Here is a 17153-nt window from a genome sequence, read left to right on the forward strand (position 1 = left end):
TTGAGTCTGGCGACCTGGAGGAGGAGGAGGTGTCGGAGGAGGAGGTGCAGGCCTGCGGCAACCCTGGCTACCTCAACACAGGCAGGTGGACACTGAGCTGGGCCCTCAGAGACGTGACCCGCTGCTACCGCCTGTTGAGGAGGAGGTCGAGACCCAACCCCTCCGCCCAGGTCGCCCGGTCCTGCTTTGAAACAATCTACATTGTTTCTATATAAATGAAGATGACTTGACTTGACTGTCTGCTCTCCGCTCCCCCGAGAAGGGAGACGCCCACTATTTTTTTTTTTTTACATCAAAGCCCAGCTCATGCAAGAACCTGTATTTCAGGAGGCATGGGCTGGGATGCACCTAACAGGAACTTTACCGACCTCCGGACCTCCATCGCCACCTACGTGAGCATTCCCGGGCGTGTTTCTGCCCTGTGAATTTCTGACATGTGTGTGTTTGCTTCTAACTACTTTCCTCTCTCTGTACAGGCCAAGAACACCCACAGCCCCGGGGACCGGCACAAGGTGGCACAGTTAGAGTGCGGATCGGGCCGAATTTTTTCAGTCCGAGCCCGGCCCGCGTCCGACAGAGCAGTAACCAAACCCGACCCGAGCCCGACAGGCATAAAGATATTTATGTTCGAGCCCGACCCGAGCCCGACAGTTAAAATCCCATTTTTTTCTCATACTAATGACAATTGTACGTTTGTTTGTGTGAAAATCCCGCTTTTATTAATAAGCAACTGTAGGAAGGCAATCGGAAATGTCAACAGGACAAGCGCATCAGCGCGCGGAGCAACAAGCGCTCTTAACACCTGGCGCGCGCACATTATGCACGCGTTTCGTTGTCACGGCTACATAAACAAATGTCCGCACACAGGAAGACGGATGTTATGGTAATATTTTACATGTATTTTAATCACAAAAACGAACGTTTGCATCAAGTGAAAGCATCAGGCACATCGGCTACCTACATAAGCTGTTTTAAATTTAAAATGTTCAATGCCTTATCGCGCTGATGTGACCGAGCCCGACCCGAACCCGAACATCATTTCTAAATATCTGTCCGAACCCGGCCCGGCCCGTCGGGTACCGGCGGGTCCCGTCGGGCTCGGATCGGGTATCCATCCTCTAGGCACAGTTTATGTGCCACGACACCTCCACGGCTGACCGCTTCTACGCCCTGAATTTGGACGCCAAGCAGGCGGCAGAACAACGCTGATGAAGCTGATTTAATTAAAAAAAATGTATTATATATATATATATATATATATATATATATATATATATAATATGTAGGGCTGTAACGATTAATCGCGATTAATCGCGATTAATCAAAATTCAAAATAAAAGTTTGTGTTTACATAATATATGTGTGTGTATTGTGTATAATTATTTTGTATATATAAATACATACACATGCATGTATATATTTGAGAAATATTTGCATTTATATACTGCATATATATTTTTATATGATTTATATTATATATAAATAGAACTATTTTATATATAAATAACAAATTTTTATTAAATATATACATGCATGTGTGTGTATTTATATATACAAAATAATTATACACAATACACACACATTTATTATGTAAACACAAACTTTTATTTTGAATTTTGATTAATCGCGATTAATCGTTACAGCCCTAATAATATGGTGATTTGTTGGCATGGTAATTAACAAAGGTTGCTATTGGTTCAACAAAAGGAAGTGTATAAACCACCATTTTGTTGAGATGATCATTTATGCTGACTCAAGACTGTTAAGGTGTGTCAAACTCAGTTCCTGGAGGGACTGGAGTTTGACACTTGTGTGTCTAACATATCAATCTTAATTTATGCAGTTAAGTGTTATTATAAATGTTATCTATGTACAATTGTTGGCCTTGATCGGTACTGTCCTGTTACCTCACAGTACACTCCACACGTGTCATTCACTCATATTTTTTGTATTTCAGAAAAACACCTTGTTGCTATAGGGCATTATATTAAAAATTAATTTATATTATATTATATAATTATTATATTTAATAATACATATATATTAAATATATATTATACTATAATATAATTTAATGAAAATGATAAATGTTATAGGTAACAGATTTTTCCAGGTATTAAATTTACTCTTTAGATCTCTGGATCATCTGTAGAGGCTTAATTGTGCTAACTGTAAGGCTAGTTCACAGAATATTGAAATAGTCAATAACATTTGCAATAACTTTATAGTAGAAATGTTTAGCAGTAAACATGAGAATTCAATTGTATGAAACCTTTTGAACTTTTATGGAACCTTAAAAAGTTCACATTTGGATTCAAGACACTCTTGATACACAGCATGTTGTGAATAATAATGATGTGAATGATCTTATGATGTGAATAATAAGGTTTAATGTAATCATATACATCAGATTAGTGTTGTAATAGTGTATCTTGTTGAAAAATCACACAAAGGCTAAATATTTGGTGAAAAAAAAAACAGTTTTATTAAGAAAGGTACTATTACAAAGAACATTCATATTATATGACTTCCGTAAATGATCCTTTCAAGTGTTAAAGATTCATTCTTCTTTGGCCTGGGAAAGAAGGAAGAGGCAAACATTAGTCTTATTAACAAAAATGTTCTTCACTTTACTTAATGAATAGAATACAGATGTGCAAATGTCATACAGGATATGTAACATCAGCAAAATGCAATTATTATAGTTCCATTACATCTACTGAAATGTTCATGCATTTGGATAAACAAGTTGAATAAATAATGGAGAAAATAATAATCTACTTAGTCTGACCTTTCCAGCATCCCGGCTCTTAATTTTGAGCTTGTTGACCTGAGACTCAGAAATGTCAGCACGCTCCTCAGCCTCCTCAAGCTCATGCTGCACCTTCCTCAACTTGGACAGGTGAACATTGGCCTGCTCCTCCTAAAGGGTTTTTATATGGTTCATGTATCACGTTTCATCAAATTAGCATTCCAATATAAATAATACAGTGACAAAATGTTCTACTAGATTTTACATACCGCCTCTTCAGACTGCCTCTTGTAGACTTTGACCTTCAGCTGCAGTTTGTCAACCAAATCCTGGAGTCTGGTGATGTTCTTCTTGTCCTCGTCAGTCTTCAAAAAATACACATTTACAAAATTAAGCATTGATCCTTTACTAAAAATAGGCATTGTCAGTACATACACTAGTATAGAGACTATTTTGTCTGAACAAACTTGTGAGGAATATGGTCATACCTGATAAGTGAGCTCTTTCACTCTCCTCTCATATTTGCGGACACCTTTAACAGCATCAGCTCCACGTCTCTGCTCAGCTTCAACTTCACCCTCAAGCTCACGGACCTAAAGAAAAAATTAGTTTTATTCAAACAAATCATAATATAACACTTTGCCCATATCATAACTATAAAGAGGCTTACTCTGGACTCCAACTTCTGGAGTTGTTTCTTTCCTCCTTTCATGGCCAGATTCTCAGCCTCATCCAGGCGGTGCTGCAGGTCCTTCACCGTGACCTCCAGATTCTTCTTCATCCTCTCAAGGTGAGAACTGGTGTCCTGCTCCTTCTTCAGCTCTTCTGCCATCATTGCAGCCTTTTGCATTAATACAGAAAGTCATTAGATCTACATTTTTTAAGTACGTAAGCGTCTTATGAAACATTTGGCAGCTACTGTTGCTCACATCAGTGATGGCCTTCTTGGCCTTCTCCTCTGCATTTCTGGCTTCCTGTACAGTGTCCTCAACTTCACTCTGGACATGAACAAGGTCCGCCTCAAGCTTCTTTTTGGTGTTTATGAGACTTGTGTTCTACAAAATGGAAAGCAACAGTTTGAACATTTTGAATGATGCTCTCAATTCCCTTAATTCCAGGGAAACAATATGCCCTTACCTGAGAGTGCAGCAGCCCAACACGCTCACTGATATCCACCAGCTCTTGTTCAGCCACTTTGCGGCTTCTTTCTGTCTGCTCCAGAGCAGCTCTCAGCTCCTCAATCTCAGACTGCATCAGAGTGTTTCTGCGCTCCACCATGGCCACCTGCTCCTTCATGTCTTCCTGTCCTCTCAGGGCATCATCAAGGTGCAGTTGGGCATCCTGAACATAACAATAGCTTTAGAATGAGCTTTTGATGTGGTTTCTGCTAGGCTGTACTTACCATATGTTCGATTATTTAAACAAAAATATGAATACATCCCAAAGTCAGAAAATAATAATTCCTATGCATACCTTGAGTTGTCCCTGAATGTTCCTGAGCTGTTTCTGGGCCTCAGCAGCCTGGCGATTGGAGTGGCTCAGCTGAATCTCCATCTCATTAAGGTCTCCCTCCATCTTCTTCTTGATTCTCAGGGCATCATTCCTGCTCCTGATTTCAGAGTCCAGAGTGCTCTGCATGGATTCAATGACTCTCTGGCTGTTCCTCTTGATCTGCTCCATCTCCTCATCCTTCTCTGCAATCTTCCTGTCAATCTCTCCCTTGATCTGGTTTAGCTCAAGCTGGATACGAAGAATCTTGGACTCCTCATGCTCCAGTGTACCCTATGACAAATAAAGCAACATTTAAATATAATAATGAAAATAGACACAGTGTATTGATGAATACAACAACACAGTATGATGGTTCTAGCAAGAACTCCATATTGATCTCCAGATACTCACTTCAGCCTCTTCCAGGGCAGTCTGAATCTCTGACTTCTCAGTCTCCACTGTCTTCTTGGCCTTTTCCAGCTCATGGATGATCTTACCAGTCTCACCTAACTGCTCTGTCAGATCTGAAATTTCCTCTATAGAGAGAAAAACATATAATATTTATCATAATGCACATTCATTAATCATATGTGCTTCCTTTTTAATGCTCACTGAGAATTAGATCATTTAAAGGGATAGTTCACCCAAAAATGTAAATGTTATCATTGATTAATTACTCACCCTCATGTCATTACAAACCTGTAAGACTTTCGTTCATCTTTGGAACACAAATGAAGATCTTTTTGATGACATTTGAAGCTTTCTGTCCCTCCATAGACAGCTATACAATTGATTATTTGACGCTTCAAAAAGGTTACAAAGAGTTACAAACTAATCCATATGAATTGAGCTCTAAGATTTCATCAAAAGATCTTAATTTGTGTTCCGAAGATGAACAAAAGTCTCAAGAGTTTGTAACGATGAGGGTCAGTATTTAGTAAAATAATTTCCATTTTGGGTGAACAATCCCATTAATTTTTTTCTAATTTAATGGTTTCATTCTTACGCTGCAGATTCTTGTTCTCTCTCTTGAGGGTCTCCAGGTGATCCAGACTCTCCTCATAGGAGTTCTTCATCTTGAACAGTTCAGTGCTGAGGGAACGAGCCTCTTTCTGAGCACCTTCCAGCTCTGCCTGACCTTCCTCATATTTCTGCTTCCATTCTGCCAGGACCTTTAGTGGAGATATTTTAGGACAGAGTTTGTTTAAAAATGTTGAACAAAGTCCATTTTAGCAATACTTTACAAAGAAAATATAATATGACTAAAACTGTTTACCTTGTCGAAGTTCTTCTGCTTCTTGTCAAGGTTGGCAGCCAAACCATTGGCTCTCTCCACATCAATCATGAGGTCCTCCACCTCACCCTGGAGTCTCTGTTTGGTCTTCTCCAGAGATGCACATTTGGAGTTCACTGCCTCAACTTGTTCCTCTGCGTCTTGCAGACGCTGAGCCAGCTTCTTCCTGTTAAGTAATATATATATTTTTTAATTCTAATCTATAAAATAGCTGTGAGAATTGGGAATATTATACAATAATATACATACTTGGACTCTTCAAGCTCCTCAGTGCGCTGGATGGCATCAGTTTCATATTTGGTTCTCCACTGAGCAACCTCACTGTTGGCCTTTGACATTCCCCGCTGCAGCTCAGCCTTTGCCTCCTGCTCTTCCTCAAACTGCTCACGGAGCAGGTCGCAGTCATGACGGGCTGATTGCACAGCATGGGCCAGTGCGTTCTTAGCCTAAGGGACAGAGTCGCATAATATTAGCCTGTCTCTACAGTAAAGTAATTGACAAGTATGTGCATTAATTGATTATGCTTTGTTACCTTAATCTCCTCTTCAATATGCCTCTTAAGCTCCTCAATTTGCTGAGTGGAAGCTTGTTTGCCTCTGGTGAGCTGAGAAACCAGAGCCTCCTTCTCCTCCAGCTGACGGCTAAACTCACCTGAATAGATTTAGATTCACTGTCAGACTTTTCTATGTCTCTATCAGTTTATTTCAAAACAAATGGATGTAAGATTTTATCAGTGTTACAGTCAGAAATGTACAGCTGAATAATCATAATACACTATTATTTTTTATTAATTATTGTTAATATTTGTATAATATTAGTATAATATTATTGTCAATTATTATTATTGTTGATAATTATTGTTAATTATTGACATTAATTACTTTTGATATAATATTAATTTGTTCATGAGTTACCATTTTCAGTTTGAAATCTTGCTCTTTGAGTACTGAGATCATTTAACTGACGAATGTTCTCGTCATTTTTGGACTTAATTTCACTAAGTTGGTCCTCAAGTGTGCGGCACATCTTCTCAAGATTGCCCTGCAAATACAAAAGTCATTAGATATTTGAAAGAACTTCAAGACTTGTTGTATGTGACCCGTGCTGGCAAAATGAGTCACAATGAGCACATTTTAAAAAATGAGTTATTGTTATTTACTTTTATTGTTATTAACCCTCTCACCAAATTTGGCACACACCAAATCAAAAGCAAATATATATAGGAAAATATATATATTACTTTTTTTCCCATGATACCACAATTGTTTGATAAATATTAATGAGACAGCAGCCTGTATATTGATGTTATATATGATGTTTTCCCCCAACAGTTAACCTAACGTGCACTAAAGGAATAACAGATAATGTTTGCGTGAATATTCGCCAAGATATTTTTAAATACTGCAATTCTGTGTACATGTGTATATCGGGATTCCGTGCTGTCTTTGTGCTTTGTGTTGATCTGTCAGTCAGTGTGAGTAAGATCGTTTTGTTTACATTATGAGTTTAAAAATCATATTTCATTGGTTCATACTTATGCCATCGAGAATTCACGATGGATATTAAAACTTGTGCTGAGGGGAAGCACCAGTTGAGAAGCGAGCAAAGAAGAATGGCATTTTTTCATGGAGTATTAAAACAAAGGAAAGATTTAGGAAGGTACACCTCTCAGAAAACGTAAAAAATAAAGATAATTTTAGATGTTTACTTACTACTACTTGGAGCATTGGGATTGCTAGAAGAGGCCTTAATGAACTAATTTTTGTGAATAAAAAATGAAATTCGACTAAAATGTACATTTGCCTGTAGCTTGTAATTAACACCTGCATTCCAACTAATTTTGCCAGCGTGGATCACATATATTCTTTAGAATTTTTCCCAACCTTTGCTTTGGCAACAGCTTCCATGTTGCTGGAAAGATCATCAATCTCCATCTTGAATTCGCTCTTCTCTTTCTCAAGCTTCTGCTTGACACGCTGCAGGTTGTCGATTTGCTCTCCCAGCTCGGCCACACTGTCTGCCTGCTTCTTGCGGAGGGCAGCAGCAGTAGATTCATGCTGGAGGGTGGACTCTTCAAGATCACGACGCAGCTTCTGGAATTCAGCTTCACGCTTCTTATTCATCTCGATCTGAGCAGAAGTGGCTCCTCCAGCCTCCTCAAGCCTCTCACTGATCTCCTCAAGTTCCCTGGAGAGATCAGCTCTCTGCTTCTCAACCTTCGCACGAGCAGCGCGCTCAGCCTCGATCTCTTCCTCCAGTTCCTCAATGCGGGCCTATGGTGGAAAGTAGTTAATGTGATTTTTGGTGATCTGCATTTAATCATAATGATGTAATGTTTAAAAAAAATCTCAAAATACCTGAAGCTCCTTGATCTTCTTCTGGAGTTGAGCACCCAGAGATTGTTCATCTTCTATCTTGCTAAGTAGCTGGCTTGTTTCAAAGTCTTTCCTGTTGGTGTTCAACAATAAGTAGTTGTTAAAAAAAAACTAAAAAACATAACACAACAACAACATAAAAAATAAAATAAATAAAAAATCCAAGATTTCCTGCTTTAATTACTTTTTTATTTTCTCATCAGATTGCTGCTTGTCATTTTCCAGGTCCATGACGGACTCTTGGGATAATTTCAGGTCTCCTTCAAGCTTTCTCTTAGCTCTCTCCAGGTCCATGCGGAGCTTCTTCTCTTGTTCAAGGGAACCCTCAAGCTACAGGACAATGATTTATAAAATATGTTCACAGCAGAAAACAGTTGAATTGATGAATTAATATACTTAGTTTACATAATCAACTCACATCATCAACTTGCTGCTCAAGCTTTGTCTTGGATTTGGTCAGGGTGTTGACTTTGTCCTCCTCGGCCTGAAGATCATCCAGTGTCTGCTGATGTGCCTCTTGGAGGGCTTTCTTCTCCTTCGTAAGCTTAGCAATGCTCTCATCCTGAGCTGACATTTCCTCAGTCAAGTTCTTGACCTGTATGATTTTTTTTTCCAAATAAGCTTAAATATTACAATTCATAATTTATATCAATTTATAAGACAGAGATTAAATCTAATCCTAAACCAACTCAATCTCTAACCTTATTCTCAGTGGCATGTTTCTCCTTCTCCACTTTAGCCAAAGTGAGCTCCAGGTCATCAATGTCTTTCTTCAGCTCAGAGCACTCATCCTCCAGTTTCCTCTTCTTGGCTGTCAGTTCAGCATTGATTTCTTCCTCATCCTCCAGTCTCTCAGATGTCTCCTTGAGTTTAGCTTCAAGCTGGATTTTGCTTTTAATCAGACCCTCACACCTCTCCTCAGCATCTGAGAGACCCTCAGATTCCTGTTAGTAAAATAGATTTCATTGGAAACAACCTCGCTCATTTTTAATGTAGCCAAAATTCAGTTAATTATAAAATATACTCACAGATGCTACTTGCAGCTGCAGATCATTTTTCTCTTGCAGCAGTGCTATCATCTTCTCTTCAAGCTCCTTCTTTTTGGCTTCAGCCTTAACTAAAGCCTCTTTGCATTTTGTAAAGTCCTCTTTCATGGTTGCCAGCTCCTTCTCAGTCTCTGCACTCTGAAGCAGGGGCTTAATCTTGTAATAAACCTTCATCCATGGCCAGTGTTTGACATTCATGAATGAACGGACGTTGTATTGGATGGTGAAAATCGCCTCCCTGTGAATAATTCATCATTAAATGGCATAATCATCATTAAGTTTGCACAGTTATCATTGATGTCATCTTTACTCATGACAATAATCACCTCCTCTCCATCATTTTCACAAACTCCGTCCTCATCAGGAAACCACGACAGAGAGCCTGAGTCATCGTGACCAGAGTAGCCAGTTTCTCATCTCGCATCTCCTCAAGAAGACCCAGAAGACCAGCTTTGAAGAACACCTGAATTAATGTAAAACAGTAAATCAAAATATATTGATTTAAACTGTCTAAGCTAAATGACCATGATCACTGAATCTTTGAAATTTGTAAAGCTAAATATGAACCTTCGTATGTCCAAATCTGTAGTCGTCATGATTAACGTCAATGGATCCCAGGAGTTTCTCACTGGCCTTCTTGTTATCCATAAACTGTCCCTCTGGGATAACAGCGGCATTCAGCACCTTGTATCTGTGGAAAATGTATCAAAATACTTAATATCTTTTAATTAGGAGCCTCATCGGAAATGTTGTTTTCATGGGGTCCCATTTACCTCTGCTTAAAGTCACCATATTGGATTCTGCTGGGGAAGCCCTTTGTGCAAATTCTGATACCCTCCAGGACACCGTTACACCTCAGCTGGTGGATAACCAGGAAGTTCTGCATGAGACCTATAATGAACAGTTTACACCATGAACTTGGTCATTTAACTTCATCATATACATTGAGAACCAAAATATTTGTACGTTTAAAAAAAAAAAAAACATTACCTGGAGTCTTGGACTCATTAGGAATCAGGCAACGCACAAAGTGAGGGTGAGTGGCCCTTAAGTTGGTCATGAGTTTACCCAAGTTCTCCTGTGGAGAATAGAAAAAGGTTGGCATGCTTTGCATTTTACTTTTTTTTCTCAAATAAAGCAATATTGCTGTGATCTCTATACATACCCTGAACTGGGAGGACACAGTCTGCATGGAGCCACCCTTCTTCTTGCCTCCCTTTTTAGTAGCATCTATTGAGATAAACATACAAAGGAACATCAAGAAAGAAAAAACAAAAACAAGAAAGAAAGTTAAAAACTGAATCAAAGTTTTGTTAAATAGATGTTTTCTTTACCCTCAACAACAGGTGGGTAGAGAGTAGCCAGCAGTTTGACAGAAGACTTCTGGTACAGCTGCACAACAGAATCATTCAGTGGATCCTTGTTCTTTTCCAACCAGCCAGTGATATTGTAGTCCACAACTCCAGCGTAGTGAACCAGGGAGAAGTGGGCTTCAGCCTTGCCTTTGGCAGGCTTTGGTTTCTCGAAAGCTTTGGTCTTGCCAAGATGCTGATCATATAGCTTGTTCTTGAAGGAAGCATCTGAAGCCTTGGGGAACATGCACTCCTCTTCAAGGATGGAGAAGATACCCATGGGCTGTTTATAAGAGAATGTTGTTTATTATCAAAAATAGGAGATTTTGAGAATAGGATCAATGGAAATTAATAAATTCATAAACCATTGATAACCTTCTCGATGAGCTCAATGCAAGCAGCCAAGTCCATGCCGAAGTCAATGAAGTCCCAAACAATGCCCTCCTTCTTGTACTCCTCTTGCTCCAGCACAAACATGGTGTGGTTGAAAAACTGTTGCAGTTTCTCATTGGTGAAGTTGATGCACAGCTGCTCCATGCTGTTGTACTGGAGGACAAAAAATGACAGAAACATTTGCTACCTTCTGAATGTCATTCATTTTGACATAAAAAGAGATAAAAGAATCATTCTTACATCAAAGATCTCAAAGCCAGCAATATCCAGCACGCCAATGTAGAAATTTCTTTGTTGTTTTGTGTCCAACATCTGGTTGATACGAATGACCATCCACAAGAACATCCTCTCATAGATAGATTTGGCCAAAGCGCTAACAGAGTTGTACACCTGTAAGTAGAATGAGTGGACATTTTATTCTGCTTCTGCAATAATTAGCCAGAATTTTAGGTTAAACACATGGCATGCTGGAAATGTTACTATACCTGTGGCACGGTCTGGCCTTTGGTCACATACTCATTTCCAACCTTAACTCTGGGGAAGCACAAAGCCTTCAGCATATCAGAAGAGTTCAAACCCAGAAGGTAGGCGATTTTGTCAGACTCTGTTGAATACATTTTAAAATAAATTATCTTTGCTCTATAGAGTCCTTTAAGTAAAATTATAATAAATCAGGTACTAGGTACTTTCCATTTTATTTTCAGATTTAAGGATTTAAGATGTGCACGCAACTTCTAGTTCATATTTACACTAAACATTTTATATACAGTTTCTGTGGTTTATCAGTATAGTCGATGCAACGGTTACTATTTTAAAGCCAAGTCTCACCCTCTGTGCCATCAGGCTCAGCCTGCTCCTCACGCTGCTTCTGCTTGAACTTCAAGTTACCATGATGAAGCACAGCTCCAGTGAACTTGTAGATGCCCACTTTATCTTCACTTGTGAAACCAAGAATGTCAATAGCTTCCTGTAAATTACAGAGAATAATAAAATATATGATTTGCCATATTTAAAAAGAATATGTCAATATTCAAATAGCAATGACTCACATCAGTAGCATCCAGCTCAACTTTATCATCAATGCTGGCCACTGTGATCTGACCCTGACTGCACATGGGGAAGTCATAGGGGTTGGTGGTGATGAGCGTCATTTCTGTAAAATACACAGCATATATGAAAGAGCATCTCGCAATATTATCTGAAACATTTAATGAAATATGTGCACCTACCAACAATCTCAGGCTTATGGTTGGTCATCATTTGGTAGAAGATGTGGTAGCCTCTCTCATCTGGAAGCTGGAATGACACTCTAGACTTCTCCAGCAGATCTGTTGAGAGAATGTACTTGAGTCACAATCATCTGAAGAGTGACACATAAAGACAAATGTTGAGGATGGTTCAATGAAATCATGTCCACCTACATGTCTCAATGTCAGCACTAGCCAGTTTTCCAGTTGTGCCGAAATGAATTCTGATGAATTTACCCTGTTTAAATCATAATAGCATAATACATGAATAATAATTATTATAATCTCTTTATATAAAACTCTGTACAGTAACATTTAACCAGCTGACCATCTGTACTGTAAATAAACAGTGGTTAACTTACAAAACGAGAGGAGTTGTCATTTCTCACAGTCTTGGCATTACCATAAGACTCAAGCAGAGGGTTGGCAGCAATGATCTGGTCCTCAAGAGAGCCCTGTGATGTTTGAAGGGTTTTTATTTATTTTCAATTGGTTTTCTATTTCATGACTAAACACAATTTATAGGCATTTCACAAATTCACACATTTTATAAATTCTTTTAAAATAATATAAATGACATAGTTTTGTATCTCGTACCTTTATTTTACTGGCCTCTTTCTTGATACCTGACACTGCAACTGTGGCAAAGTACTGGATGACACGTTTCGTGTTCACAGTCTTTCCAGCACCAGATTCTCCACTGGTTTAGAGATTAGAAGACAGAAGATCGAAAGACATGTAGACTTTTCAAAGTATATTCAATCTTTGTTCAATCCTAAATTCTATTTGATAAATATCTCCATAAATGTTCCATCTATGTTATACTTTTTGTTTTTGCACTGGCGTTTCATTTAAAATACTCACGTGATTAGGACAGACTGGTTTTCTCTATCTGTTGATTGAAATTTGTAAAATATCCGGTAAATATTTATTATATTAACAGCAACATCTAATTCATCTTAATGAATTCTATAGAATTCAATTCCATAATGTCTTACCAGTCTGCATGAACTGATAGGCGTTGTCAGACACAGAGAAGATGTGGGGTGGGGCCTCCATACGCTTTTTGCCTCTGTAGGCAGACACCACTTCTGCATCGTACACTGGGAGCCACTTGTAGGGGTTCACAGTTGCGCAGAAGAGGCCAGAGTAGGTCTGAAATGAGCAGAGACATGGTCAGATTCCAACAACACAGAAAAAATTAACTTAAATGTTTTTTATGTCGATTCAGAACTTACGTAGATCATCCACGCAGCATAACGCTCTTTGAGGTTATACAGCACAGAGGCTTCATTGAGATGAGTCAACATGGCCATGTCCTCAATCTTGTCATACTTGGGAGGATTCATTGGGTAGACATCTTCTTCCTTAGCAACTCTCTCCTATAAATTTGATAAATTAGATATTAGATTTAAAGAAAACAATGTAATAAGTCATTTAATGAGCATCTAAATGGAAATTAAAATGTACCTCCTTAGTATCCAGCAAAACAACTGTGACTTTGCCACCGTCTCTGCTCTTGATTGCTCCCTTGAGGTACAACTCTTTGACATCAGCCACATAGCAGGCAGCCTTGGCATCAAATGGTTTGGCCTGAGCCTCCATTCTCTCCCTCTCAGGCTTACGAAGGTAAATGGCAGCTTTGCCATAAGCGGCCATCTCTGCGTCCGTACTCATGGTGGCGGCTTACTATAGAGAGAAAATATCAACTTATCCATTACAAATTTCATAAATGTTCAACAAAGGCAAGACACAAAATATAAAACACATTAATTGTGTTAGGAAAGAGGCATATTCATAAGTTTAGGCTTACACATTAATACAGACACATAAAACAATACTAGATAGACATTTAGATAGCAAGCAAGAAGCAGGTTGGGGCAGAAGAAGGGGCCCATTAATGGCAAAAATGTTGATTGAATATATCTTTCTGATGATGAAATTGAAATACTGGTGTCAGCAGACAGCACATACAGTGAAATATGAATTGTGGCATATATGAAGTTTCAGGACAATACAGAGATTTTCACTGCCGACTATTAGGCTTACTTTTGGACTCTCAGCCTGAGTGCATACTTATGCTACGAGTATGAATGAAACGGACATTACATTGAATGTGTGTACTCACTAATGCTCACAAAGAGAGCTAAAGAGAAGTTTTTCTCCTCTGTAGATAAGTGTACTTGATTTTTTTTTCTCTCAATGGATGCATAAGATTTCCTAACAAATATTAATACGATTTTTTTTTAATTAATTCAATATTTTATGATAAAACTTGAGACATTTCTAATGATTTATATGTATGCAAATGTCATCATGGACTATAATAGCAACACTGCATCCCAATTTTGAATTTGATCAGAACAACAGTTCTGTAGTTAGAGGCAATTTCATGATTCACTCTATTATAGCATAATCAATTGTCCCTTTCCCGCTTCTTTTTCTGTTTCCACAAACTGAGTCTGCACAGAAATGTGTCGAATGTCCTCTATATTTGGGCCAAATTTGTATAACTTTCCCACAAGGGGTTTTATGGGCTCTCATAGACTCAAAAGTTGAAGAAGAAAAGGAGTCAATACAACATAATAAAAAACAAATACAATAGGTGCCTATGTTTGGCACCTAAATAAAGGGTCAATGGGACCCCTTCCTTAAATGAATCTAACTAATACATTTTAAACACATTTCTTTGTAAATAAATTACATAAGTTTTTAAAAACAGCATGCTTCTCCAGTTCTCGTCTATAATACAGACTATAACAACTGTTTTCATCTACCCTAATCCACACACTGAATCTTAAACTCACTTGCCTTTTGTCCTTGAGACCAGATGAAATGTTCACTACCCTTGGATTAAAAAAAATCAATTCATTAAAATGTATTAATATAAATAAAAACAAAATTACTTTGAGTACAGACGCATAAGTGATGATGTTAAATTCCTTTCAGTCACAGTCAGCATAGGCTCTTACCACTTGATGGAACTTCTGAGGTCTTCTCTGCATCTCTTCTAGTCTACCCTCTTGGCTTTTATAGAAGTTGATCATGCACACTAAGCAGAATCTATTCATGGGCAACCTCATATATTTAGAATTATGATGAACTTTCTTGACCCATTTTTTTGACCCATGCGCTTTCTTGACACAATAAATGTAAATGTACAGACTCAGAGACAACCTACCTAATGAAATCAGTTATAAGTCAAATATTTAATGCTTCAAAATATATAGGTCACGGCTTCCGTTTTAAAGTTCATGTGCATTATAATTATTTATTTTTAGTCTATTAATAACTTACTCTGACATATGACACACACTGAAGTAAATAAATCCTTTTTTGGGATGAGGCTACATTCAGCCCTCCCCATCCCTCTTTTTTAAATCGGAAAACATTTCACATATTCACCCATGGAAGTTCTTGTAGCAGGCTAATGTGGCAGCAATTGGGCCAAACAATAAAATATGTTACAGATCTGACAAGATATATAGTTCAAGAATATAGAAGAATATAGATAAACACTGTAAAATATGTCTAATAAAGTGAAAACACACAAGTGTCAATTCCCTTTCAGTCAGTCACGTTCGACGTAGTCGATCGTGTCGACTGAATGGGATCACGCCAGGGAGCCAGTCATCTTCGAGTAGTATACAAACGTGCCAATGGACCTAGGCCTGCGTGAATTGCATCACATGATCTACCCGCAACGTGGGTATAAATATGGAACTGGATGCACGCATCAGTCGTCTTTCGCTTTGGAGCTGATCGGGTTACTGATGTCTCTGAAGAGTGTGGCTACAGCGAGCGATTGTCGAGCAATACAACGAGTGTCTGTGTTCTTCTAGAAGATTCTCCCAGTGTCGGTGTTTACAGCAGGGCAGCGGTGATAGCGAGCTACGGAAACTCTCAACTGCTGTTTTCACAGCATTTTTTCTAAAGAGTGTTTTGTTGACGGCCGGTTGAGGGCGGAAGTAGTGAGTGCTTCACTGAAAAGTGTTGTCGCGGTTATTCCCGTGTGCTCCGGCACTAGCATCAAGGGTGTGTTTGCGTCTTTTTAAAGATGCCATTCCATCCATGCGTTTCTGGGTGTGGTAGGGCTTTGTTCCCCTCTGACGGTCACGATAGATGCATCACGTGTTTAGGCTTACAGCTGAAGCAGCTTTTGTGGATGATTCATGTTCTCATTGTGGGGACATGACCATCTCGTGTTGAGATCGAGACTCGCCTTCGTTAAAAGTGCATGAAGTGCATGAGGAGCTTACTAGGTCGTGGACGGCACCTTGCTCTGCCCGAAACTGCCCCGGTAGTTCCACCTCCCTCACTACCCTTGATGGAGGTGCAGCTAAGGTTACGAGGCAATCTCTCCAGTGGAGCAGTCTGTCGTGATACAACTGTGTCCGGCGACTGCCACCTCTGGAAGGGGATCCTTGTCTCCCCTCTAAGGCCTGTAAGTTTTCGCCTGTCCTTATGGGCCCAGCTTACAGAGCTTGTGGGCAGGCTGCATCTTCACTGCATGCTATGGCGCTGCTTCAGGTCCACCAGGCCCAAGCACTCATGGATATGCACAAGGGTAGCTCAGACCTCATGGTGAGCTTCTCTTTGCAACTGATCTTGCCCTACGGGGCACGAAGGTTGCAGCTCGCGCAGTCAGTCTGGCGATGTCTACATTAGTGGTCCAAGAGCGCCATCTCTGGCTCAGAGCGACGCAGTGGAGAACTTTGCCCAACAGTTCTCTGCTGTCCAAAAGCAGAAGGAGGCCATCCGGCACATCCTGCCCCGGCGGCCTGCTGCTACCTCCACTGTCCGCCTGGGGCAGATCCTCCGCCTGCTCGTCGCCGAGGGCGTCCATCTGCATCTGCTTCTGCTCCCACTGAGTCATCACAGCAGCCTCCACCCAGATCTCAGCGTGGACCCAGGCGCAGACGTGACACCCCGCCCACTCCAAGCGCTTCTGAAGGTGGCCACTCAGGGATGGAGTGAGAGTTCTTGGAGATGGTCACCGATCCACTCCCTTCCTTTGGTGGAGGACCGGGGGGAGTCTTTATTGTGTATGTCTGTTCCACCGCTGGCTCCTGTAAAAGTGGAGCAAGCGGTACCTACATTTTCAAAGAAAGAGCAATTTCCTCTGTTCCTGAGCCCAGAGAAGTTAGCTAGTGGTGTGCGACCCTGACAGTCTTGCAAACTTCAGCTACCTCTGATTTCTCAC

At 39.7% G+C, this 17153-nt stretch overlaps 1 protein-coding gene across 8 annotated transcripts in view; it reads right to left on the bottom strand.

Annotated features, from left to right (window-relative positions):
* Positions 1–2461: 2461 nt before the first annotated feature.
* Positions 2462–17153, bottom strand: part of LOC307004694 (myosin heavy chain, fast skeletal muscle-like) — a 45598-nt gene continuing 30906 nt past the window's right edge. For 7 of the 8 annotated variants that reach the window (XM_079624096.1, XM_079624095.1, XM_079624094.1 and 4 more), the window contains 39 exons: positions 13421–13639; positions 13189–13332; positions 12949–13105; positions 12815–12842; positions 12548–12650; positions 12313–12405; positions 12125–12188; positions 11933–12031; positions 11753–11856; positions 11532–11670; positions 11189–11307; positions 10944–11093; positions 10686–10856; positions 10293–10593; positions 10124–10188; positions 9949–10036; positions 9732–9849; positions 9526–9649; positions 9285–9421; positions 8941–9196; positions 8614–8856; positions 8331–8507; positions 8097–8242; positions 7895–7985; positions 7421–7810; positions 6452–6578; positions 6070–6188; positions 5787–5983; positions 5520–5703; positions 5250–5415; positions 4655–4779; positions 4226–4534; positions 3890–4093; positions 3682–3807; positions 3423–3593; positions 3241–3345; positions 3022–3117; positions 2792–2923; positions 2462–2575 (listed from right to left, as the gene is read on the bottom strand). In XM_079624096.1, coding sequence (XP_079480222.1) covers positions 2561–2575; positions 2792–2923; positions 3022–3117; positions 3241–3345; positions 3423–3593; positions 3682–3807; positions 3890–4093; positions 4226–4534; positions 4655–4779; positions 5250–5415; positions 5520–5703; positions 5787–5983; positions 6070–6188; positions 6452–6578; positions 7421–7810; positions 7895–7985; positions 8097–8242; positions 8331–8507; positions 8614–8856; positions 8941–9196; positions 9285–9421; positions 9526–9649; positions 9732–9849; positions 9949–10036; positions 10124–10188; positions 10293–10593; positions 10686–10856; positions 10944–11093; positions 11189–11307; positions 11532–11670; positions 11753–11856; positions 11933–12031; positions 12125–12188; positions 12313–12405; positions 12548–12650; positions 12815–12842; positions 12949–13105; positions 13189–13332; positions 13421–13627 — 5790 coding nt within the window. In that variant the 5' untranslated portion in view covers positions 13628–13639 and the 3' untranslated portion in view covers positions 2462–2560. Of the gene's footprint in view, positions 2576–2791; positions 2924–3021; positions 3118–3240; positions 3346–3422; positions 3594–3681; positions 3808–3889; positions 4094–4225; positions 4535–4654; positions 4780–5249; positions 5416–5519; positions 5704–5786; positions 5984–6069; positions 6189–6451; positions 6579–7420; positions 7811–7894; positions 7986–8096; positions 8243–8330; positions 8508–8613; positions 8857–8940; positions 9197–9284; positions 9422–9525; positions 9650–9731; positions 9850–9948; positions 10037–10123; positions 10189–10292; positions 10594–10685; positions 10857–10943; positions 11094–11188; positions 11308–11531; positions 11671–11752; positions 11857–11932; positions 12032–12124; positions 12189–12312; positions 12406–12547; positions 12651–12814; positions 12843–12948; positions 13106–13188; positions 13333–13420; positions 13640–14761; positions 14798–14922; positions 15100–17153 lie in introns of those variants that run through there. The other variant, XM_079624092.1, reaches the window with a different exon arrangement.

Source organism: Phoxinus phoxinus, assembly GCF_949152265.1.
Source record: "Phoxinus phoxinus genome assembly, chromosome: 9".
In the NCBI taxonomy this organism is placed as follows: Eukaryota; Metazoa; Chordata; class Actinopteri; order Cypriniformes; family Leuciscidae; genus Phoxinus; species Phoxinus phoxinus.